General features: G+C 34.3%; 1 protein-coding gene across 1 annotated transcript in view; it reads left to right on the top strand.

Moving 5' to 3' along the window:
• Positions 1-24,234, top strand: part of KCNH8_1 (Potassium voltage-gated channel sub H member 8) — a 130,372-nt gene extending 106,138 nt beyond the window's left edge. The window contains exons 9-13 of the mRNA XM_051215501.1: positions 5,942-6,141; positions 7,625-7,877; positions 14,060-14,277; positions 18,162-18,889; positions 22,352-24,234. Coding sequence (XP_051066011.1) covers positions 5,942-6,141; positions 7,625-7,877; positions 14,060-14,277; positions 18,162-18,889; positions 22,352-23,168 — 2,216 coding nt within the window. The 3' untranslated portion in view covers positions 23,169-24,234. The remainder of the gene's footprint in view (positions 1-5,941; positions 6,142-7,624; positions 7,878-14,059; positions 14,278-18,161; positions 18,890-22,351) is intronic.
• Positions 24,235-26,211: the final 1,977 nt, after the last annotated feature.

Genomic DNA, 26,211 nt, shown 5'->3' with positions numbered 1-26,211 from the left:
GTATAGTCCAGCTTGTGTTCTCATTGTCTGTTCGTATTAATGAATGCACAAAAAATATGTATACAAAATTATCCTTGTATTTAACCTATTTTATTCTGTTATACATTAACGTGATTAAGTCTATGAAAACACATGAAGTTAACTCAAGAAGTATATTTCATCATCGTTCGTCGAAGCATTGATCGTATATCCTGGGACAACCGAGTAAATAATGCAGTAGTGAAATTTCATCAGCTGAGATGGCTGGGACATGTGTTACGTATGCCCAATCACCGCCTGCCCCGACGTGCGATGTTTTATGGTGTGGAAGTAGGTTGGAAGAAAGCTAAGGGTGGCCAGACTAAAACATGGTACAAATCCATGAATTCACTGACAAGTGGACTGAGCCGTGTTAGTAGGTGTAGACTACCTGATTGCGATCCGCGAGACGATAGCAACCAATGGTCAGAGACTTTGAATGATATGGCTCTTAATCGTTCGCAATGGCGCAGGTGCATCCACTCTTTGTGCTCCCCCAAACTCTGATCTTCTGAATTCTTCATGTTCCTTCTTTTTCTCTTTTCAAATTTATTTCATTGGATTATGCTCCATCAATAACGTCTTTAAACCCTGATCTTTCCGATTATTGTTTATACTTTTACTACTTCTACCACTATGGGACTTGAATCTATAATTGTATCTATTTGCTATTGTGGTATGGCAACTTGAACTGATATACGTACATACGAATTTCTACGTTGTTACTGACCAACTGACTGATTGACGTCAAAATCAATCGAATTCAACAACGAACATTTAAATTGTTATAATAATACAATGTTGAAATATTTGTTTTTTTAATCAGTTCTTATACTCACATATCCTGATTCATCCACTCTAATAACTTTTGATTGAGATCATGAACCGATTGATGGTAAACCACCATTGAAAACCTGGAAGCATTGGATGGCCGTCTCGTCCTATTGTGGAGCTCCTCAACAGTGTTCATTCACGATCCCACTCGCGCGATTCGAACCCAGGGCCTTCAGTCTCCCGCGCGAACGCCTAACATACTAGACCACTGAGCCGGCCGGCACCCAATGGTGTTAATGTCTTACCTCAACCAATCCACGAAGTTGCGCGACCATATTCCATTGTACTGAGGTAGACACCTGTTTCTACACGACACGGATTAGCCCAACTGGCCACGGACTCTCATCAGAACTCCTAGAATTTTCTCGCGAAGCTAGTCACTAGTGAGCACATGTTAATTATCAGTATAGGTTTTCAGGTGGTTTTCAATAGTGGTCTAACATCAATCAGTTCATGATCTAAATCTAATAACTTTACCCAATTCTCAACAGTTCTTTATCAATTACAACCTATTTCCTCTTTAAATCTAACATGTATGATAGAATATATGTTCATTAGAGATTATCAATAATATGTATATTGCAAAGAATTAAGATTTCCTTTTAATATTTGTGTCTAGCCCTTAAAAAAAGGAAAATCTATTAAGATTTCATGAATTATAAGTACTTACTTAACTAAATCGTAAAACTTCATTTCAATGATTCATAGAGAATGTGAAACTGAGCACTAAATAAACATTTCTTTTTTTTCTAATAGAATGATCATTGAGTTGAAATGTTAGATGGTTGGAGTTAATCGAAAACGTTTCCTGTCAATTAGTTCTAACCACTTAAGATATGACACACAAACCAGTACGAGTAGTCCTAACTCATTTTTGAGTTCTTCGAGATAGTAGCTTATCGCCTAACCCAACCGGTTTAGTTCAGAATACCAATATCAGCCTCCGTTATACGAATCATATATTTCAGACACTCTGGTTTTATATACAAACAAACCAGACCGTATCATTCCATAAAATAAACAATAAAACAATTGTACAAGATCAAGTCAAAAAGTTGTTGTGATTGTAGAAGACTGTAACTGATAAATTGGGAATATCTTAAGAATTGTAAATCGTACAATAACAGTCAATAAGTCAAATAGAAGGTTATAATAAAAGGAATATACACATATGTATAATATGATTACTTAATAAAGATGGATACGCGTTTCGTCCTATTCGGGGCTTGTCAGCTGTATGTACCTGCATTGCAGATTTGATATTCACTATGGTACTTGAATCCAGTACCGTTCGTTTCAAATGCCATCACGTTTTCCACTTAGCTACTGAGTCATAATAGCTACCTGCTTGTGTAATGGGTTGAAGTTATATTAACTTGGTATTGTTTACTTGTATCTTCCCATTGTTATTTAAGATAGAGTAATCAACAACAAAGAAAAAATAAGTGATGTTTTATTCTGTTTCTTTAAGTCTCGCACGTAAACTAGCAGCCACAAGCTTATTCAATAGCTGACTATCAGGATTCAGTAGCTAAGTGGATAACGTGATGGCATTTGAAGTAAACGGTACTGAGTCCGAGTCCTGGAGTGGACATCAACTCTGAGGTGCAAGTACATTTAATTGCAGAGTTCTAAATAGAACGAAACACGCGTCCTGTGTTTCACGGCTAGCCACTATCCATCTTTGCTTATAAAGCTTGTGATCTAATGTAATATCGAGGCAATCTGCACAGGATGTACATATGCCAACAAGTGACTGATCGATTGCAGTCCTAAATAACAATAGGAAGATACAACTAAACACCAGGTGAATTTAATAGTTAAGAATATACATAATAATAGTTCATAGATAGATTCTAATGGTTACCATTCACTTATTCTTCATCCGGATATAACAATATCTTTAATCAGAACAAATCCAATATAAATTTTTTTCTGGTTAGCATTTTTTTAGCGAGTTAGTTTTCTACGGGATGGGTCCGCTAAACCCATGCCCAATCCTCCTCCTTTGTCCGGGCTTGTGGTAGGCAGTAGCCCTTGGAGGGGCTCCGGGCGGAGTTACAAATCCAATATATGCATCACAAATATAAAATCCCTAACTAATCATTATTAAGAGATGATAGCAAATATATACTGGATTATTAATCTGTGAAAAACTTTCACTATTCTCAGTTTATCTAGAAAACTATTACACAATAAAAAAGATGTGATTATGTCTTCTACCTTGGTGATTTTTGTTAAATATAACATTCGTTTTCAATTTAGTATTACGATTATTCAGAGTAATGTTTTGTATAACGTTGATGTCTAATGTTTACTCAACATAATACTTACTTACTTAGTCACTTTACTTACGCCTTTTACTCCAAATGGAGCATAGGCTGCCGACTAGCATTCTCCAATTCAACATAATACAGATTGTATTAAATCACCTGAAACTTTGTATGGTAATCTTAACAACATGGGTTATCGTAGAAATTTTCTGTATTTCCTCTATATATGATCTCTATTAACTAATCATTAAGTGTATGCAAAATCATTTTGTAAATGAGTGTACTTTTCTGTGTTTACTTAACGAAATTTGGCAGTCAACAAAATCTCCTTTTGAACCAATCTTTGTTTTCTTATTTAAGTCATGAAAATTACAGTAATGCTCAGTTCTAGGGATTTGTAACAATTATTCTAGTGATTACAACAAACCGTAAAAACAGTCTGGTTGAAGTTAAGTATTTACACCGTTGGATGTTGGCCTAACAGTTTAGAGGTTAAGCGTTCGTGCACGAGACTGAAGGTCCTGGATCCGAATCCAGCGTGTGTGATCATGGATGCACACACTGCTTAGGAGTTCCGTACTGGGACAAAACCCCAGTCCAGTGCTTCTAAGTTGATTAGTAATTTTATATTAAACTTTTTACTTGATAATCCATTTATATGTTTATGGTATACGGCTATACGCATGTAACAGATAAACCTTATAATTCCCAGTTCAATTATCACTTACTTTTATATAAACGATCGCTTAAGATTCATCACTTTATACTAGAATTGTCAGCAAAATCAATAAAACAAAAGAACTCCAAGACCGTTGTTTAATAATTTTGTATTGATAATCGTCAAAGAAATGTATCTCATGTCAATATCAAAAACTGTAGAGAAAAACAATAAATCTTATGAATGATACAATGGATTGACCAATGAACAGTAACCAATCCCATGATTGTTTATTCCTTTAATAATGATCGAATTCTATTGATGATACTAAGTAAATCTAAAAACAAAATCACTTTTCTATCTTTGAAGTATCAATAGGTATGATCGATAAGAATGAATTTGTATTGAATGAGTATTTTGTGTTCTGCATATTATCATTTACTAGTAGAACCTGGCAACGGGGTCGTGAATGGACACTTTTTAGTAGTTTTGTACCAGAAGGAAACAGCTATTTAGTGCTTCTTGATTTTCATTGATTATTTATCACGTATGACATTGTAAAATCCCCATAAACTTATATAGTAATCAATTTACTGACAATTCGAATTGTTGTAGTAGCTTTGCTTCGTTAATCAATCACCCTTGTGTAACCGTTATTATATACATCTTAACGATGTTTAAAATCAGAAGGTAATAAGAAGTGGTAACTATATATTTTTATTAGAGCATTGAGCAGATGACAAAGCTATAAGTACATCAAGCGAATTTGAAGTAGAGAGGCGAATATATATATATATATATATATATATATATATATATATATATATATATATATATATAGGAACAGATACGTAGATAAATTTATAGTCAAAGTGCATGAGGGTGCAATAAGTCAAAATAAAAGCTAATAATAAGATTTAAGTACATATATCCATGGGGAAGGAATGAATCATCAAGTGATATTTAAATGTTCAACATTTTAACCAGAGTCTGGCATGCGCTCTAAGAAATAGACAAATTGTTACTGTTCAAATAATATTTTTTGTTGTTAAGGAAGTTAATAGAATTAGGGCTAAAAGCAAAATGAACCATAATCGAAATTGATTATAGGATAGTTACTATACTGTTATGAACATTTTATTCACACAAGTGGACATTATTGTAGATAATTCACAAAGGGTATCATGATATCGATTCACGTAGATAAAATTCAATGAACTTCATGGAGTTTTTATTTATTGATTGATTTCACATTCCTTTTGTGATGAATATTATTTCTAAAGATTTAAATAAGATTTCCGTACAGTATTTAACTAAAGGTGTAGGATTTTACTTCATAACTAGATCTCATTCGGGAAACCAGGGAGCAGTTTATAGACATTTAGTTATAGTACAGAATCTTTCAGTATAGTGTACCTAATAACCTACTATGGATCAAACCTTAAATCTTTAAGTTTCATAGTGAACATTTAAACATTAAAATTAACTAGGTTGATGTCTAATGGTACAATTTCAACTTCGATTCGTTTTTAATGTAGAGCAACTACTATTCATCTATTCTGCTTAGAGTTTTTTTTTTAACAAGGTTGTTTACTACGAGATGAGATTTCTGACACCATGTCTAACCCTTTTCCACTACATGGGCTTTGCACTGGTAGTAACCGTAGAAGAGCTACAACCATCATCAATAAAGTACAGGTATTTATAGTCGATTGTCTATAGAAGATACTTAATATCCGTTGACCGGATAGCATTAGAAACAACCTACTGTAGGAGAGAAGAAACCAACTTCCAAATGAAGAGAAAATTAGGAAAAGACGATGGAAGTGGATAGGATATACATTGAGGAAATCATGAGGCAAGCTCTAATTTGGAATCCTGAAGGTAAACGAAAAAGCGCAAGATTAAAGAATTGAAATTAGACACGAAAATGATGAATAGCAACTGGAAATAACTAGAAAGGAATGTTCAAAGTAGAGTTGAATGTAGAATGCTGGTGGTTGATCTATGCTCCTCCATGAGGGTTAACAGGAGTCAGTAAATAAGTAAATACAATTCATTGAACCGCTCTTCATAAAATCTCCTAACTATATTTAAATTAATAATTTCCCACAAATTTTTATATAACAATTTTGTTATTTTAAATTAATTTGATCAGCTCTTATGCATGCAGCAGTATTCGGTAATGTGACAACACTTATTCAACGTATGTATTCAAGACGTTCAGCATATCAAACAAAGAATCAAGATTTAAAAGATTTTACACGTGCTCATCATATACCGAAACCTTTAAAACAACGTATGCTTGAATTTTTTCAAGCTATGTGGGCAATTAATCGTGGTATAGATAAAGAAGCTGTAAGTTTGATCAAAACAATAATAATATCAGAAGGGGTTTTGTGAAGATTGTAGTAATTTAAACAGTTGAGATCATGAGCCAATTGAAGCTAGACCACCATGGAAAACCCAGAATCACTGGACGGCCGTTTCGTCCTATTGTAGGACTCCTCAGAAGTGCACATCCACCACTGGAGTTCAACCGGGTCAGTTGTGAGGTAGTAACTCACTGATGACAATGGTGGATGTGTCGCTCAACTTCGTGGATTAGTTGGAGTTAGACATTAACACTATTGGATACCGGCCGGCTCAGTGATCTAGTTGGCTAAGCGCCTGGAGCGAGACTGATAGGTGCTGGGTTCGAATCCTGCGACGAAACGGCCGTCCAGTGCTCCTAGGTTTTCCATAGTGGTCTAGCTTCAACCGACTCATGATCTCAACTGTTTAAACTGCAATAATAATAATACAGAATAGTAATATTCATTTCAACCAGATTTAATTATTTGAACAGATTTATGATGTTTAATCCAATGAATGTAAAACATTTGTGACGAAACTATCATTTTTGAATGAACCAATCAGGTATAAGAAAACAGATCTCGGATTTTGGTGCGAAATTCAATCATCCATTTGGTGAAATAGAGTTTTGGCATTATAGCTAATGTCAGTTCGTGATGAAAACCTTAAATCTAATTTCTAACCCAAATCATCAACTGTAAATCACAGTCCTAATTCCTCATATTGGTTTATAACCCCCATTTGGTTACAGTTATTAGGTGAACACTCTCAAGGTTACTTCTGTGTTGTTCAAAGGTCGTCCTTAAATTATAGTCTCACCGATACGTTTATCTATAGCTTAACGAGGTGAGGCTATAGAGAAATAAACCAAATTAATGATGAAGTCAGTTAACTTATTTTAAACTGTTAGGATCGAATATCTTTCATCTTATATTTTGGAATTATCACAATATATGCGTATAGGATTCTTTTATAGACATTTAATGAGATTCGGAATATCCCTATATATATATGTTTAGCCCTGGTATGGATTGCTTCAGAATTGAGCATTCAAGATTTTAGACTGGATAAAACACAGATAATTCAGTACATATAATATAATCAGGGTAGTTCATATTCCATTGAAAACCAGACTACGGTGAATAGTTGCCGTATTCTAATATTTTCTGCGACACTTGAAAGCTTTCCGTTTGATCTTATGTTAAGCCATGGATTCATACTGCTGGGACATCAAAAACTAAGAGCAAACAACTGCCTAGTTACACAAAGATTTTTAATGCAAACCCAACTGTAGTCATTCAGTGATTAAAATGTCCCCTCAAACAATTACTCGCCGCAGAAACAGTTTACACTAAATCGTGAAAATACAAAAATTTAATTTTCTACTCATTAGGATATGACAAATATCCTATTGTTTCAATGATTAACTAATAAGTCATCGTTTTTTCTGCCCCCCAATCATTTATTGTTTCATTTGACAATATAGATATTACAATCATTCCCGGAAAATTTACGCGGTGATATTGCTTTACATTTAAATCGTGAAATATTATCATTGAGTTTATTCAAAAGTGCCAGTCCTGGTTGTCGTAAATGTTTAGCTCAATTAATAACAACACGTTTTGCTACACCTGGTGAATATCTTGTTAATCAAGGTGATGCATTACAATTTATCTATTTTGTCTGTAGTGGTTCTTTAGAAATACTTGGTGAAGAAGGTACAGTTGTTGGATTGTTGGGTAAGTTTTTTTCAACCAAAAAAAGAATTTTAATGAAAAATGTAAAGTAGAAGTTAGAATTATTGACGTTTCGTAACTTAATGTACATAACAGTAAAGTCTTGACATTTAATGCTATCTCAGAGAGCTAAGAAAAGAGACGAGTTACCTATTAACTTTATATATGGGTTTAAACAGAATTTAAGATCTACTTCCCTCCTAGTGTTTTTCTGATTAAGCTGTAAACATAATGAAAGCTCATAGGTCAACTTCAAGCTTCGGATGATTCTACAGTTTATACTGAATGATGATATGATTCTTCTTAGATTAAATAAACGTTACTATGCTTCAAAACTAAATAGTGTCAAATCATAAATCACAGTTAATGTATTGAAAGGATATTCAAATTCAGCAATGCTAAATGTATTTTTCTGAGTAAACTAGTCACATTTTTTAGCGTGAAGACCTATGACACAATATCAATACTACCAGTGAAGTATAACGCCATAAAATTCAATTTTCCGAACACTTTCCGTCATCTCTACAATTTAAATGGTAATGAGAACTTGTTTATATCTAGTTTGAGATTACTTTAGCAAATACAAACACCCGATCAGAGACATGACTGATTTTAAAGAACATCTGTTTTTTTAATAGTGAATTAAAGAAATTTACCTTTTAACTGTTCTACACTATTGTGTAACCACTGTAAATGATTTAATGATATTAAACGACAATCGGGAAATATTCAGACTCTTTTGTCATGAAGATGTCAACAACTGGGGGAAGCATGGTATACAGTGGATATCTAGGATGCAGTTGGACAATCTAGACTTCATAGATGATCTGACTCTTATATCGCACACGCAACAACAAATACACAAGAAGACGACCAGTGTAGCAGCAGCAACCTCGGCAGCAGTAGGTCTCAACGTAAACAAAGGGAAAGTTAAGATTCTTCAATACAACACAAGTCGCACTAATTAAATCACACTTGACGGAGAAGCTTCGGAAGATGTAAAAACATTTACATATCTCGGCAGCATGATTGATGAACACGGTGCATCCGATGCAGATGTGAAGGCACGGATCGGCAAAGCAAGAGAAGCATATCTACAACTGAAGAATATCTGGAACTCAAAATAATTGTCAACAAATACCAAGGTCAGAATTTCCATTACAAAAGTCAAGACAGTTCTACTGTATGGGGCGGAATCTTGGAGAACGACGAAAGCCATCATCCAGAAGATACAAGTGTTAATCAACAGTTGTCTACGCAAAATACTTCAGATCCGTTGACCAAACACTATCAGCAACAACCTACTATGGGAGAGAACAAACCAGATTCGAGCAGAGGAAGAAATTAGTAAGAAGTGCTGGGAGTGGATAGGACACACATTGAGGAAATCACCCAACTTCGTCACAAGGCAAGCCGTCACTCGGAAACCTATATGCCAAAGGCGAAGTGGAATACTAACACATACATTATACTGAGAAATGTAGACAAACATGCGAAAAATGAACAAAAAATTGAATAAAAGTACAAAGGAATTCCTGGACAGTGTGTTGGAGAATGCTGGTCGGCGACCTATGCTCCATTGGGGGTTAACAGGAGTAAGTTAGTATGTAATATGGTGTAGGCTACTTAAATGAACTGTCATAAATAGTGTGTAATACTAATCAGAACTGGAAAACTAAGCAGCAGAAGGCTAAGAAGATCCAATTGAAGATCGTGATTCGGGAAAATTAGACCGAATGTGGAGGGTAAATAATGAAAATTTGCACATGACTTAGTGTATAGTTCTCATATTTTATTAAAATATTCTATACTTTTGTCACTTATTCATAGATATACCGTGTAATTCAAATTCACTTCATTACATAACTTTATTTTTGAAATCTAAGCTGCCTGAAACATTTGTTGAGAATATTTTTAAAGAATATTACTATACTACTTAAATAAATTATTCATTTAGTTCACACGTTACCATATGACTTTAGTTGTATGAACTTTTATTCAATAATAAATTACATGTTACTTTTTCTGTAAAATAAATGACGTTCTGTATTATTGTAGAAAATTGTTTAATGGCTGTCTAACGTAGATATAAAACAAAAGTACTATTCTGTTCATTAGGATGGTTTATGACAGGTTATTTTTGTTATAACTTAAAAGATTATTCAAGAATATCCTCTATTCATATTATTACTTTACTAAATCTGATTCCATTGAATCAACCTTATTCATTTTTAATAGTTGAGATCGTTAATCAGTTGAAGCTAGACTACCATGGAAAACATGGAAGCACTGGACGGCTATTTTCGTCCAATTGTGGGGGACTCCTTAGCAGTACACATAAACAATCCCGCCTCGTGAGATTCTAACCCAGGACCTATCGGTTTTGCGTGCAAACACTTAACCTCTAGATTTCTAGACGAAACGGTCGTCCAATGCTTCCAGGCTTTCCATGGTAGTATGGCTTCAATTGACTCATGATCTCAACTATTAAAACCACTATAATATCCACAAAATACCCCTTATGTTACTGATTCATTTTTGTCAATAATATTCATCTACTTACAAGTAGTATACATTTTGAGAAATTTTTAAATTAAGTGTCGTAGTTACTATTCAATGAAACTGAAAATTCGTCGAAAATTTTTTATCTCTATCTTCTGATAGTAGAAAACTTTTCTTCACTTAATTTATCGAATTACTAGTAGTTAAATTTTAAATTTCTAAAAATTATACACCTATTATACCTTTTTTCCTTTCCTTACATACTTACACCTGCTGACCCCCAGTGAAGAATAGGTCACCGACCAGCATTCTCCAACACACTCTGTCCTCCACCTTCCTTTCTAGTTCTATCCAATTGTTATTCATTATTCTCATGTCTGTCTACATTTCTCGGTATAATGTGTTCGTCGGTATTCCTCTTCTCCTTTGGCCTTGGAGATTCCATGTGAGGGCTTGTCTTGTGGCGCGATTGGGTGCTTTCCTCAATGTGTGTCCTATCCACCTCCAGCACTTCTTACTCGTTTCTACCTATACTATGATCTGGTTTGTTCTCTCCCATAGTAGGTTGTTGCTGATAGTGTTCGGTCAACGGATCTGAAGTATTTTGCGTAGACAACTGTTGATTAACACTTGTATCTTCTGGATGATGGCTTTCATCGTTCTCCAAGATTCCGCCCCATACAGTAGAACTGTCTTGTATATAACCATGAACTTAAATCGCATCACTAAATAACAAGATTACATAAGTCAAATAAGGGGATGGATTTCGAATATGTATATTTCATACAACCGTTGATCAGGACAGACGATCAGGTGGACGAAACGAAGAAACCTAAATGAAATGACATGCAGTGGATAAGATGAGTGAGCCAACTCCATTATATAAAGTGTCACTCAATATTTAAATCCAAAAAAGAATAAATTGCAGACACATGATGAATAATGTAAGTAATTAACACAAATACAATCATATTAAAAACAGGGTCAATAAGCAAATAATTGGCTAGGTCAAAATGTATTTATTTGTTTGTTTATTTGAACAAATAAACATCGGCACAAGGGGGCACCAAATACATATGCGCCAAACAATAACGATGAGGCCAGCAGCAGTTATCATTGATTTGTGTGAGGGCTGTGATGCTCCCCAGGTATCCAAACTGAAGTAGGTAGTTTTCTTAGGCGGCCATATTCCTAGCCTTTGACCTAGAGGTCCAATCCACAAAGCAGTGGCGCAACCTTAGGAGATATAGTCCCATGGTAGCCGGTGACCACAACAGGTTCATACTCCTTTGATTCCCTCAGAATCCTGGAGCCCATGTGCACCATTAGTTTGGAATCAGGGTTTTCATTTTCACACCAATCATTCTCTGTTCTCGTTCTCTTCCCTTCGATCTTCTTAACCTTCTGTCACCAGATATTTTACTTTCGATTAATGATACATACTACTTATATCTATATGTATCAGTAGCACACACCACAATACCAGTCATATGTTCATTTATTAGATGTTGATGTTGCAAATTCAAAAGTGTGCTTGTGAAAATCAATAGTGAACTCAATGAACGATGCAATGCATAGAGTGACTACTATTAAAAATTAGTCAGAGATAAATGGATAAAGCGGTACAAGCATGTATTGAACTAAACGATTATATAATATCTATTATGAGAATTGATAAATCTTTCTATTAAGTGACATACGAATGAATGTAGAAATGTACCAATTGTGTAAGAAAAAACAAAACTAGAGAAAAAAATAGCTGAAAGGAAGGGGAGAGATAATTGATAATTTATAACGTGTTCTAAGGTTTCTAAATTGTTGAATAAATTAAGGAAAGTGCTTATTACCCGTTTCTAATGGATTAAAGTAGATACCAACTACTTTGGTCATATGTTAATGATACATACATAAACTATAAGGTATGTTAGTCGGAATACAATAAATCGCCTCCAAATGCCCTGGTACGGCCGAGAGTGGGGAGAGTCTGCTCTCCCTCTCGAAGTGCTCTCACACGGCCACCCGTATATAGCCTCCGCCAGGGAAGTCCTATTCACTGCCTTCTCGCAACACGGGTGTTCTTTACGAAATCAAGAGGACGAAAAGCGAATTTCCGGTGCTTTAACCGGATTACAAACCAATGGTGAACATGGGCTGGCTCCAGTATCCTGCTGGAACAAATGGCGTATGAACCAATCGTTGGTCACCGGCTCCCATGGGACTCCATCTCCTTACGATGCTCCACTTCCTTGTGGATCAGACCTTCAGGTCGAAGTCTCGGGGAGTGGCCCCTTAAGAAAACCACCTGCTTCGGTTTGGGCACCTGGGCAGTATCACAGCCCTCAGACATATCGAATGAGATTAGTGTGGCGCATATTTATTTGGTGCCTCTTTGTACCAATATCTATGTGTTTAAATAAAATAAATAAATAAATACAATAAATCACTTAGATTCTTTTCTTCACATTTATTTGATAGCTTGAATATATTCAATAAACAGACATAGAGCTTTTAAATAACCTTCATTTTCATTCTCTTAATTAAATAAGATAGATATTTGAAAACTTCAATGATGTAAATGCTTCATGATTGATCATAGCGCAAACAAATAATACAACTAGGACATTTAATTCCTTATAGAGAGTAAGAACAAAGATTGGTGCAGAATAATAAATGGATTCATTTTATTTCGTTAGGTTCTCATCAGCTGCTTACAACCTAAAATATTTGAAAATCAACGTTATTACAGATATTGACATATTTATACATAAGAGGATGATTAATGGGAGAATACATGTGTATCATGATGTAACGAAGATTCCGACAGAGTTAATAAGGCGATAAAAATCGTTTGTTTCGAATAAATAGAATTTGAGAGGGAAAGTTCCAGAACATTGAAATAGTGATTAGAACTCATGAAAATAGATTAATGATAATAAAGAAAGATATAAATTCAAATCGGTCAGTTATGTGATTTTAGAATCCAGAAAGAGTTGGAATAGTGGATGACGTAATAAACAAATAAATAAAAGGAGGGGGTTAATGTTACCAGGGTAAAGAAAGGTTTATTACTGTTTCTTTTTGTATCCATAGATCTGATTTTAGACGTTTGATTGCTATTGCTTCGTCAAATTTCAAAAGGTTTGAGTTTAATTGTTTGTGAATCACCTTGATGGACTTCAATGTATCGACTTCGTGTCCTATGTCAAGGAGATGTCTTGCGATGGCATTGCTGAATGTTTTTAGTCTGTTTCATCTTAAACTTTTTGGAATATGTTCTTTGAATCGGACGTAGGCTTTCCTTTCTATTCTACCATTGTAACTGCTTTGGCAGATACATGTACCATTAGTCTATTTTCAGCTACTTCATTACATAATCATCTAATGTGTTTTTTTAATTCCATGAGTTCTAATCACTATTTCAGTGTTCTGGAACCAACCCTCCCAAACTTTATTTATTCGGAATAAACAATTTTTATGACTTCATTAACTCTATCGGAATCTTCGCTACATCATGACACACAAGTATTCATCCCTAATCACCCTCTTATGTATAAGTATGTCAATCTTTGTTCTTACTCTATTTAAGATAATAAAGGGACCTATGTGTATGAAACTTAATTTCGTATTCCTTCTTTCATCTGTTTTCTTCTTTTTTTTCATTTTTGTCATTATTATAATCTTAGGTAAATGTGATATATTTGGTAGTGATATGGATGATTTGCCTATATTGGGATATTCAGCTTATAATGTTAAATCATTAACATATTGTGAATTACAATGTATAGCATTAGATCATCAATTACAAGAAATATTTGATCAATATCCACAATTTCGAAAACAATTTGCTTTAGCCATTTCAGAAGAATTATCATTTAATTTAAGAGCTGGATTCGATCCAACTGTGAGTTCTTTATTCATTAATTAATAAAAAAAAGTATCATTCAGTGTCACTGGTAATAAGTATCCTACTTTATAATTGAATTCATGAGTCGATTGAAGTTAGGCCACCAGGGAACACCTGGCAGCATTGCTCAGCCGTTTCGTCCCACTGTGGGACTCATCACCAGTACGTACCCACGATCCTTCCTCGCGAGATTCGAACCGAGACCCATTGGACCGACCGGCATCCAGTGGTGTTAATGTCTAAATTCAACTAGGACTGATGGGTCATTGAGTTCTAATTTTGCAAGGCAGGATCGTGGATGCACACTACTGAGGAGTCCCATATTAGGATGAAACGGCTATTTAGGTCTTTCAGGTTTTCCATGGTAGTCTAGCTTCAACTGACTCGTGAATTTAATTATTAAATTACTATCCTATTCTTGATATGTCTGTATTCTATCATTACTTATGACTACTTAATGGAATTTTTGTAATTTTTCTTAAAGTATGGGTAAGATTTCGTTCAGTGGATTGTGAAAATACGATCAGTGTGAATAGAAAATTTTCATAACAGTTTTGAAATGTCGTGAAATTATTGAAATTGCCGAAATGTAGTATATGGAATATGCATTGGACTTATGCTATAATTGTACATAGTGAAGTAATTCCAACAATATATCTACCATTAATTTTGTTTATTTTCCAAGTTTTATGTTTACCAAGTTTTCGTGAACATTCATAAATAGAACAATAATCTCATTCATCAGCATAGGGGTTGTGGAGATTACTAAGTTTTTGATTGAAATCATGAACCGATTGATGTTAGACCATCTTTGGAAACTTGGAAGCACTGGATGGCCAACTCATCCTATTGTAGGACTCCTCAGCAGTGAGCATGCAAGATCCCGCTTGCGGGATTCGCACCCAAGGCCTTCAGTTTTGCGTGCGAACGCTTAAACTACTGGACCACTGAATCAGAATCTAATGGTGTTAGTATCTAACATCAACCAATCCACGAAATTGCTCGACCATCTTCCATTGTACTGAGCTAGATACGTGTCTCTAACCGACATGTATTAGTTCCACTGGTCACGGCTTCTCACTAGGACTTTGAGAATTCCTTCACGAAGCTAGTCACCAGTAAGTACATGTTAATTATCAGTATAGGGGTTATTTTATTCAATTGTTATTAGGAGTTCTGTGAGAAAGGAAATGATCTATAAGGACAATAAAACTACATATACAAACTGAATATATTGACCATTAAATCAATGAACATTACTATAATTAATATATAATTGTCATTACTACTAAATCTTTGAAATATAACTGTGAATAACCTGTGAAGTTTATTCATTCAAGAAAATTGAAAACATTCAATTAAACTATTGTTTACTTCTAATTTCAAACTACTTTTAATTCCTAAAATACCATGTAGGATCAATACATACATAAAATGGTGGTAGGTTCCTACTTGTCTCCATTTGATATCGGCATTTTCGCATTTTTTCAGGGAGAGGGTGTTCCTTTCCTAACTTTTTTTATAATTATTGGTCTGCAAATAACCTGATAACACCCATTTCAAAAACCAAATACCACTGGTCAACTGGAACTATAATATAAAACACACAATTAATCAGTTTCCATATGACATAATTAGCCTTTGAGCTATGGAAAAACAATTTACTTAAAAGCTGTCTAAATGTTTACATCATTTAGATCTGAACAGTTTACTTGAATATATAGGAAAATTCATGAACTAATTAATCAATTCACAAACTGATTAAGAGCTGTGTTTCTTTCATTCGAAACATCGTTAGTAACATTATAATTTTGAAATGATCATGTAAAGCGTCTACTCAGGTTCTGAAATAATAAAAATGCTTTCAATAAACGTTAAAGAGCTCAGATGGGCTCCAGGGTGGAGTTATGTTGAATTTTAGTTTTGTCTTAAACAATTCTATATTTTCTATGGAATACAATCTTATCATCTTACCACACTCTACCTTTGTGTTATTTTCTGAAGATTTAGAAATATTTATCCTGAAATTTTATAATCAGTTGTCTGTCTGTCTTTTCAACATACACAACATAATAGTCGGTATATATGATATTATAGACATGATTTTATAGCTACTTCTTTAGTGAATTTTTGGAAACATTATTGCTGGTATCGTTATGATGGATGGTAACATTATGACTTACCCGTTCTTAACAAGAGACCTATAGTGAAATATATTTTTTTTGAGTACACATTAGAACTCACAAGTGTTTCGACCGACATTATATTCACAGATTTCTGTCAGTTACAATAACATGACCTTACTTCTATATGTAATAACACTAGTACAACAGAAGGCTGGGGATGCTAGATCCCCAGAAATCACTTAGTAAACGTCTTATTTATGTAAGTTTATTTTGAACAATTGAATTTCTCATTTTCGCGTCAAAAGCACTCTGATTTACCTTACCCACTTGGAAGGACACCATAAATTTCATTGGTTTGTTCCCTTCTTTAATACACTATTTCATGACGTTTACCAAGGACATTTTTATACTGTTTATGTACGCATAAGTTGTATGCTTGTTCGTTCGAACTTCTGACTGCTTGTGGAATATACATCTAATCCTCTCCTTCTAGTTAACAAGGATGAGGTGTAGTTATTATTTTTATTATTATTATTTTAACAAATAAGTATTAGTACAAGAAGACACCAAATACATATGCGCCACACAAATCTCATTCGATATGTATGAGGGCTGTGATACTGCCCGGGTGCTTAAACCAAAGCACGTGGTTTTCTTAGGAGGCCACACCTCGAACCTTTGACCTTAAGGTCTGATCCACAAGGCAGTGGAGCATCACGAGGAGATGCAGTCTCATGGGAGCCGGTGAACAACGATTGGTTCATACGCCATTTGTCCCTTCAGGATACTGGAGCCAGCCCATGTTCACCATTGGTTTGTAATCCGGTTAAAGCACCGGAAATTCGCTTTTCGTCCTCTCATTTTCGTAAACAACACCCCTGTCACGAGAAGGCAGTGAGTAGGACTTCCCTGGCAGAGGCTGCATACGCGTGGCCATGTGAGAGCATTTGGAGAGGGAGAGTGAACTCTCGCCACTCTCGGCCATACCAGGGCATTTGGGGATATGAGGTGTAGTAGAATAGCTTAGCTTCTCCTGTTGTTATGTTGCTGATTTTCATTTCGTTCACCAGTTTCAAGTGATATCTTATACACTTTAAACTTTGAAACTGAAATAATAGCTGTTATCTAATAGATATCGCTTCATAATAATGTCAGGCTGTGAAATATACCAAGAAGAATATAAATCTATTTCAACACATTTTTGATTGAGATCATGAACCAATTGATGTTAGACCACCGTTGGAAACCTGGAATCACTGGACGGCAAACTCGTCCTATTGCCGGACTCCTCAACAGTGCGCATCCACGATCCCGCTAGCGGGATTGGTTGATGTTAGACAGTAACACCACTGGATGCCGGTCGGCTCAGTGGTCCAGTAGGTTGGGCGTTCGAGCGCAAGAATGAAGTCCCTGGGTTCGAGTCTCGCGAGCTGGGTCGTGGATGTGCACTGTTGAGGTGTCCCATTATAGGACGAAATGGCCGTCCAGTTCTTCCATGTTTTTCTTGATAGTCTAGCTTCAATCGGTTCATGATCTCAGTCAAAAACCTAATAATCTCCACAACCCCTATACTGATAATCAACACATTTTGTTTACCATGGAATATCATATATATCAATATATTTAAACACAATATAGTTAATTAATACTCAATTCATTGTATATAAATAGGAAAAATAAAACAGACAAAACTCACTTATTTATAGTCCTTACCTAACATCATTTGTAATTTAATTCTTGTTTTGTTTATTTTAGTCATCTTTAGAGCTGATTCCCGCAATCACTGTCACTACTGATAAGAATACAGATTTCGAAGATCATTCCGATGATGATGATATTAGTAATAAATCTCATGAAATAATCAATGATGAATGCATTTTACTAACTAATTCACAGAATAAAACATCAGTGAACAAGAAAGACGACGATGAAGATAATGATGATAATGATGATAATGATGACGATGATGATAGAACTATGACCCATGAAACAGGTAAACAATTTATAAATATAAAAACAAGAAATTTAAAAAACTCTCTAAACGATAATCGTCTTGACAACCAATTCAATGAGAAACAAATAAAACTATTTGAAAATTTAAATTCTTCACAAAAAATTAAAAAAAAATTTATTCATATCAAACAAAATTCACTAGATTTATATACAAAACATTTTGAAAAATTAAATAAATTGAATCATACTTTATCTATTGAACAATTGAATCAATTTGATAAAACAAACAATATTAATACTACTCATAACACTAATAATAGTAGTAATAATTATAATTGGGATAATAATGAATATAAGAAGAAGTTTTACTTTCATTATCCAATTATGAATTCATTTCATTCATTTGAAAATCTTATGGACAAATCTAAAATGAATATTACAACATTATACTTAAATTATAAATGTAAATCATTCGATGATATTTATCATATTGGTAAATCATTTAGGACTTATATTCGAAATGAATCTATGTAAGTTATTTGATTTGAATGAATTGAGATCATAATTGATAAATGAATCAATCATGTTACAAGTGTGTTATAACTTGTGAGCCTGTATGCCTTGTATGTTGGATAACGCAACGATACCGCTAATTAGAGAACAGTGAATTATCGATCGGACCAATGATGCATAAAACACGTACGACCAGTCTACAGTCCTTATCAGTCCTGCTTACCGCCTAACCATGCCTGTTAAGTCCAGAACATCATTCACAGTCTCTGCAATATGAATCATTTATTTCGAACATACTCAGTTTATATGTCAACCAGACAGACCACACCGTACGAATAAAATAGAAAATAACATTTGTACAATCTTTAGCCAAATGCGGCTGTGAATGAGGGAGGTAGTAATTAACAGACAAGGCATAATTCAAGAATGGTAAATCGTATAATAATAGTTCATAGGTCAAAATAAAACTCATAATAAGAATGACATGAATATACAAGTATACGATAATATTGGTCCATAAATGGATCCCAAAAACTATCATCCATTATTCTTATTGGGATATAACAACAAGATAACAGGTTTCGGATGTTTGGATGCGAAATTCATTCATTCATTTAGTTAAATAGAGTTTTGGCATTCATAGCTGATGTTAGTTTGTGATGAAACCTCTAAATCTTATTTCTAACCTTAATCATCAACTATAAATCATAACTCGAATTCCTAATACAGGTTTATAACCCTCATTTGTTTGTAGTTATCATGTGAATACTCTCAAGGTCACTTGAATGTCACTTAAAGGTCGTCCATAAATGATAGTCTCATCGAAATTTTCTTTGCAAATATCTTTTGTTTTTCCAGATTTGAAATGTTGATGTTATTTAGTGCTAGATGAAGGAATTTCACTATGTTTCATATAAGACAATTTTTTAAAATACAGAATATGGTTGAACATTTAGAATATAAGTCATAAGTAGTCTGTTGGAATAATCCCTAAACTGAGTTCATAAAACAAAGAGTACATTATTTTAAGCACAGATGGATAGTTGGTAGTAGTGGAATACAGGATGCGCGTTTCGTCCTATTTGGGACTCGTTAGCTGGATGTACCTGAATCTTAGAATTAATGTTTAAACTTCACCTCATTGCACAAGCAGGTAGCTATCAGCGGTCAGTAGTTAAGTGGATAATGCGATGGTGTTTCAAGCGAACGGTGCTGGGTTTGACTCCCAGAGTGAACATCAATTCTGAGTTGCAGGTACATCCATTCTTCACGACCAAATCATCCAGCTCAGAGAACAACTCCATCAAAATCTTGTTAGTCACTATCCATCTTTGCTTAAAACGCTTGTGACTTAAGGCTATATCCAGGCAATCCGCACAGGATGCATATAGGCCAATAAGAGACTGATCAACCGCAGTCCTAAATAACGATGGGAAGATACATGTAAAACAACACCAAGTGAATTTCTGATTATGGTGAGAAATAAACAGGATTTAAGTTATTATTAAGTCGTGGATGTGCATTGTTGAGGAGTCCCACAACAGAACGAAACGGCCATCCAGTGCTTTCAGATTTTCCACGGTTGTCTAGCTTCAATTGACTCATGAATTCAATTAATAAATTGATAAACAATAAAGTAATCATGAAATATACTAAATGTTATTGATAATAGAGCTGACAAATTCAATACTTAAATAGGTCCTAAAACAAAGAATCATTTCCTTATTTTACTGAAAAATGGAGATGATATAAATATTTTTTTGCCCAGATCTGACTCCAAGTAGATAGTATAATTGATTGTTATTGAAATATACATATTGTCTATTCTCGTATATCTTTATCGACTTAACTCACGTTGGTGTATAACGCAGTTAAATAAGTCAAATACAAGAATATATATATATATATATATATATATATATATATATTGATAACAATCATTCGTACAATCCAAATGAATTTTGTTGAAGTTTTGTTCTCTGAGCGGGATGGTTTGGTTGGGGAGCTTTTATCTTTCTTCTGAACGACATCATGAGAACAAACTTCAGGTAGAAGAGAAGTGTATGAATTTCTTCACATGTGGTTCCCCGCTTGCCCTGTACACCCTGATGTTGATTGGTTCTTGTTGACCTTAAACCTATCATTGTTTACTTGACAGGTTTAGGGTCAAGTTACTTAAGTGCTTACTTACGTATTAACTCCTTGTCTAGGAGCATAGGCCTTTCACTAGCATTCTACGTTCAGCCCTCTCCTGGGTATTCCTTTCCAGGCGTTTCTAGTTGATATTCATCGTTTTCACGTCTGCTTCCAATTCCCGGCGCAATCTGTTCTTTGGCCTTTCTCTTTTCCACTTCCCTTCAGGATTTCATGTTAGAGCTCACCTCCTGATGCACTTCGATGATTTCCACAATGTATTTCCTAATCATTTCTAATATCTTTTCTTAATTTTCTCTTCAGCTGAAAGTTGGTTTGTTCTCTTTCATCGCAGATTGTTACTAATGATATCCGATCAACGTACATTCAGTATCTTTCGTAGACAACTATTTATAAATGTCTATATCTTTTTGATGAGTAATTATATCATAACCCTAACTTCCCCTTATATTATATCAAACTTGTAATTCATTAAAAACTTAATCATTACATAACTACACTTCACTTCTACCTAATGTTTGTACTGATGATGTCGTTCAGAAGATTAATGAAAGCTCTGCAATCAAATCATTCAACTCAAAGAATAAAACTATCAAAATGATGCACCTGAACTATAAATCTTTTCCACCATCTCATGATCCAAATAAAGTCAAATCTTGGACCACTAAAAACACAATTCCGTTTCTAGAACATAATCAATCATTTCTAATCAATTGTGAGTATTTACTTATTTATTTTAACACATAGATATTGATACAAGGAGGCACCAAATAAATATGCGCCACACTAATCTCATTCGATATGTCTGAGGGCTGTGATACTGCCCAGGTGCCCAAACCGAAGCAGGTGGTTTTCTTAAGGGGCCACTCCCCGAGACTTCGACCTGAAGGTCTGATCCACAAGGAAGTGGAGCATCACGAGGAGATGCAGTCTCATGGGAGCCGGTGAACAACGATTGGTTCATACGCCATTTGTCCCTTCAGGATACTGGAGCCAGCCCATGTTCACCATTGGTTTGTAATCCGGTTAAAGCACCGGAAATTCGCTTTTCGTCCTCTTGATTTCGTAAACAACACCCGTGTCGCGAGAAGGCAGTGAATAGGACTTCCCTGGCAGAGGCTGTATACGCGTGGCCGTGTGAGAGCATTTCGAGCATGAGAGTGGACTCTCCCCACTCTCGGCCATACCAGGGCATTTGGGGGCAAAGTGTGGCAACTGGTTGTTGCAATTTTTGAGTACATTTATTTTTACACCAATAATAATAATAATAATAAGTTTAAATAAATATTTCACTTTCATTGTATTACTTTTAATTATTTTAACAGTTATAATACTGACAGTTACGGTCAAGATGAAAATTACAATCAAATAAATGATGTGTTCATCAATTCAAACAACATTAACAATACTGCCACTACTCCTCCTCCTACTACTATTAACAATAATAATAATAATTGTAATAATAATGATAATAATAATAGTAGTAGTAGTAATAGTAATAGTAATAATAATAATGATAAAGTAACAAAACAAAATCAGCTGATTTCAACCCTTCATATTAATTTCTATCAAACCCAAAATGATATTACTTTAATCAAATCAGAATTGATACAAATGAATCAAAAACTTGATAGAATACAAAAAGATTTTAATGAATTTACTAAATATTTTATTAAAAATGAAAATTCATTCAATAATCAATCCATACCTCTTAATTCTTCTAATAATAGTAATGATAATAATATTGAGAAACGATTGAAAACGATACATTCAGTTGCTGGGAATGATACTGTCTCTTCAACACAAACAAACATTGCTCATAGTAACAATAATAATAATAATAATGATAATAACAGTATTAGTAATAATAATGTTAAAAATGCAAAAGATGGCTTATCCCCTTCTAAATCTATTATACCAACAACAATAATGAATTCACGTCCATGTTTACATCAATATGGTAGAACACATCATTATTCACCAGAGAATCGTGTAGTGACATTTCAATTACCACCACGTAATTATGATTTTCGTAGTCAAAGTTTAACTAGTTCAAGACAAATTTCACCAGAAACACCAAAATCTAATCCAATTAAAAAATTATTACATAAACATCCATCTATATCACATGATCTTAATTAAAATAGATATTGTAATTTCAATATATACATAGACATATGATATGTACATTGTTTACTCATTAATATATATATGTATTTCAGTGGTTAAGACCATGAGTCAGTTGAACCTACACCGCCATAGAAAACCAGGAAGTACTGGACAGCCATTTCGTCCTATTGTGGGACTCCTCAGCAGTGCGCATCCATGACTTCCCCCCCCTGTTGAGGATTCCCACAATAAGACGAAACGGCCGTCCAGTGCTTCCAGGTTTTCCATGGTGGTCTAGCTTCAACTTGACTCATGATCTAAACCATTGAAATTACTACAATCTTTACAAAACCCATCTGATATATATATATACACTCATTTTGTATACATTCACTAAAACGATACACATTCACTTCTATCGAAATGGGTTCCTTTTTCTCCTTTTTTTCTCATATATCATTTTTGTTTTGTATTTTTTTCTATCATTTTCTTCTTATTTCTATTCATGTACAAAGAAAAGAATTTAGATGGAAATTGTTTTGTTTGATTGTAACATTTCTAAAAGTATCTTTACACATGTTTATTCACCTAATTTTGTGTGTGTATGTGTGTATGTAAGTGAGTGAATGTTTCATTATTACCAGACAAGATGTACTAATCATTAAATAATTAGATCATGTTATGATTTAGTTATATATGAGATGTAGTTAGAATTAACATTATCTTTCCTCAGCAACAACAACAACAGAAAGAAAGTTGTTTTGTATACGTTAGAACCTCAACTTATTTTTTATTGATAAACCCTTTACTCTTTCTTCTCTTTTTAAAAGGAAAAAAACGAAAAAGAAAAAATATATATGTATACAAAAACACACATTTTTTTCTTGTATCTATGTGTATATTGATCAAAGATGCATAAAGTGAATAAACCACTACATTTCAATGTTCAATATCTTCAATGATAAAAATGATGAGAATTAAATTTTGAAGAAAAAAAAACGAAAAAAGAAAAGATAAAAGAAAATAACAAAGAGAATGTAGTGAATTAGATTGTATTATTATTATTATGGTTGTTGAATTTAATGAATTTACATTTGGGGGGAATTCCTTCTATTTTGTAGATTTGAATCAAATATATTTTTTTAAATTTAAATTAAAGAAAATTTTTTTTGAATGATTTACATGTTCCTTAAATGATGTTAGTTACTGTAAAGGTAAAGTTAAACTCCTCTCAATATTTCAGCTAAGCGCCCCCAAATGCTCTGGTACAGCCGAGAGTGGGGAGAGGTCACTCTGACTCTCGAAATGTTCTCGCATGGCCACGCGTACATAGCCTCTGTCAATGAAGTTCTACTCACTGCCTTCTCGTGGCAAGGGTGTTGTTTACGAAATTGAGAGGACGAAAAACGAATGTCCGGCGCTTTAACCGGGTTGATGGACACACAGAATCCAACTAAGGGAGTTGGAAAACCTTGATTCTAAACCAATGATGCACATGGTCTCCAGTATCCTGAGAGAACAAATGGCATACGAACCAATCGTTGTTTACCGGCCACCATGGGAATACATCTCACTATGCTCCAGTTCCTTGTGGATCAGACCTTTAGGTCGAATGCTCCGGGTGTAGCTCCTTAAGAAAATCATCTGCTTCGGTTTGGGCACCCACTCAGTATCACAGCCGTCACACAAAACAAATGAGATTTGTGTGGCGCATATGTATCTAGTGCCCCCTTGCACCAAGATGGATGTGCCCAAATAAATTGATAATTTCAGCTAAGCACACTAAATACTTACTGTTTATACAATTTATAATGCTTTAAGTAAGGACAGATGACGCCTGTGATAATATTGAAAATCACTGACCAAAGAGTAGGTATATGGTTCGAAACCCTTAAAATTTGATCATAGAAAGCCTCAATCTATCAACAGGACACAAAATGCGGATATCATAAAGTGAAAATATTTTACAATTCACAGACCATTGAGTAGTGACCAATATTATTACATAGGTCATTACTCAAAGATCAATCAACTGTCAATAAGTCTCAGTCCTGAATAGCTTAATGGTAATGTTTATTATTATGAAGCTGGGTGGCATTTGACTGAGTTCACCAGCTACCATCAATTCCCTCAAAACTATAGTCACACCTATCTGACAAGTGTCATGTAGGAGAAAACTTGAGTTTAGGGTTTTCAATCAACTACCTTCAACCACCATCTTAGATGAAGATATTTACTAGACGACAGGATAAGATTTTCATTAGTGAATATAGAACAATAATACACAAGAATAAAAGTCGCTTAATTGAGAGTAATATTGTAGTGAACAGATCACCGATGGGGACAATCGAACATATTTAACACGACATCACAGAGCATCTCAATAAAATCTGAAAACCATGTATTAAATAGTTAATTTGCAAAATATCAGTCCATCGTCTCAAACTTCACAGTTTCTTTTACAAATATTAGTCCATTGTCTCAGATTTCATTGCTCATGCATTTTCATACCAACTGCGTTCCGTTTCCGGTCTTTCCTTATCGATCTTCTGTAGCGTGGCGTCGAGTTGAGGTTAACTATGAACACCGCTACAAAGAAACACGTGCCAAGTAAATCAGAAGGCGAACGTTGAACGTAACCAAATAAATCCATAAAATCCCCGAGAAGCCAAATATCAGAAGGCAATTAATGGACCAAATCGAGATATATTCGCTAGCGATCTCGTGGCATCGAAAGGATACCGAGATCGTGCCAGGATAGAAGCTTGGTTACAGAACGTAACCGAATTCGCACAGTCAAACAAAAGCACATTAAAACGAACACTGATACAGTTGGTTATAATAATAATTGTTTTTATTAAACCAGTCGTGTTCTCGTGATAAACGTGAGTCACTACACTTCTGCTGAAATACATTCTATGCCTGACCACTGTTATACACTACTTATGTGGATATAAGTAACCCACGCCACAATATGAAATAGCCCGTTTTAGGCAAAATAAGCCAAATACTAACGTATAATTCAGTTAGCCTATAAAAAAATCTTTAAAATTTCATCCTTTTTGCAATTGCAAAA

Source organism: Schistosoma haematobium, chromosome 4 (assembly GCF_000699445.3).
Source record: "Schistosoma haematobium chromosome 4, whole genome shotgun sequence".
NCBI classification, from domain to species: domain Eukaryota; kingdom Metazoa; phylum Platyhelminthes; class Trematoda; order Strigeidida; family Schistosomatidae; genus Schistosoma; species Schistosoma haematobium.
The sequence above is the reverse complement of the archived record's forward strand: the minus strand, read 5'-3'. Positions and strand labels throughout refer to the sequence as shown.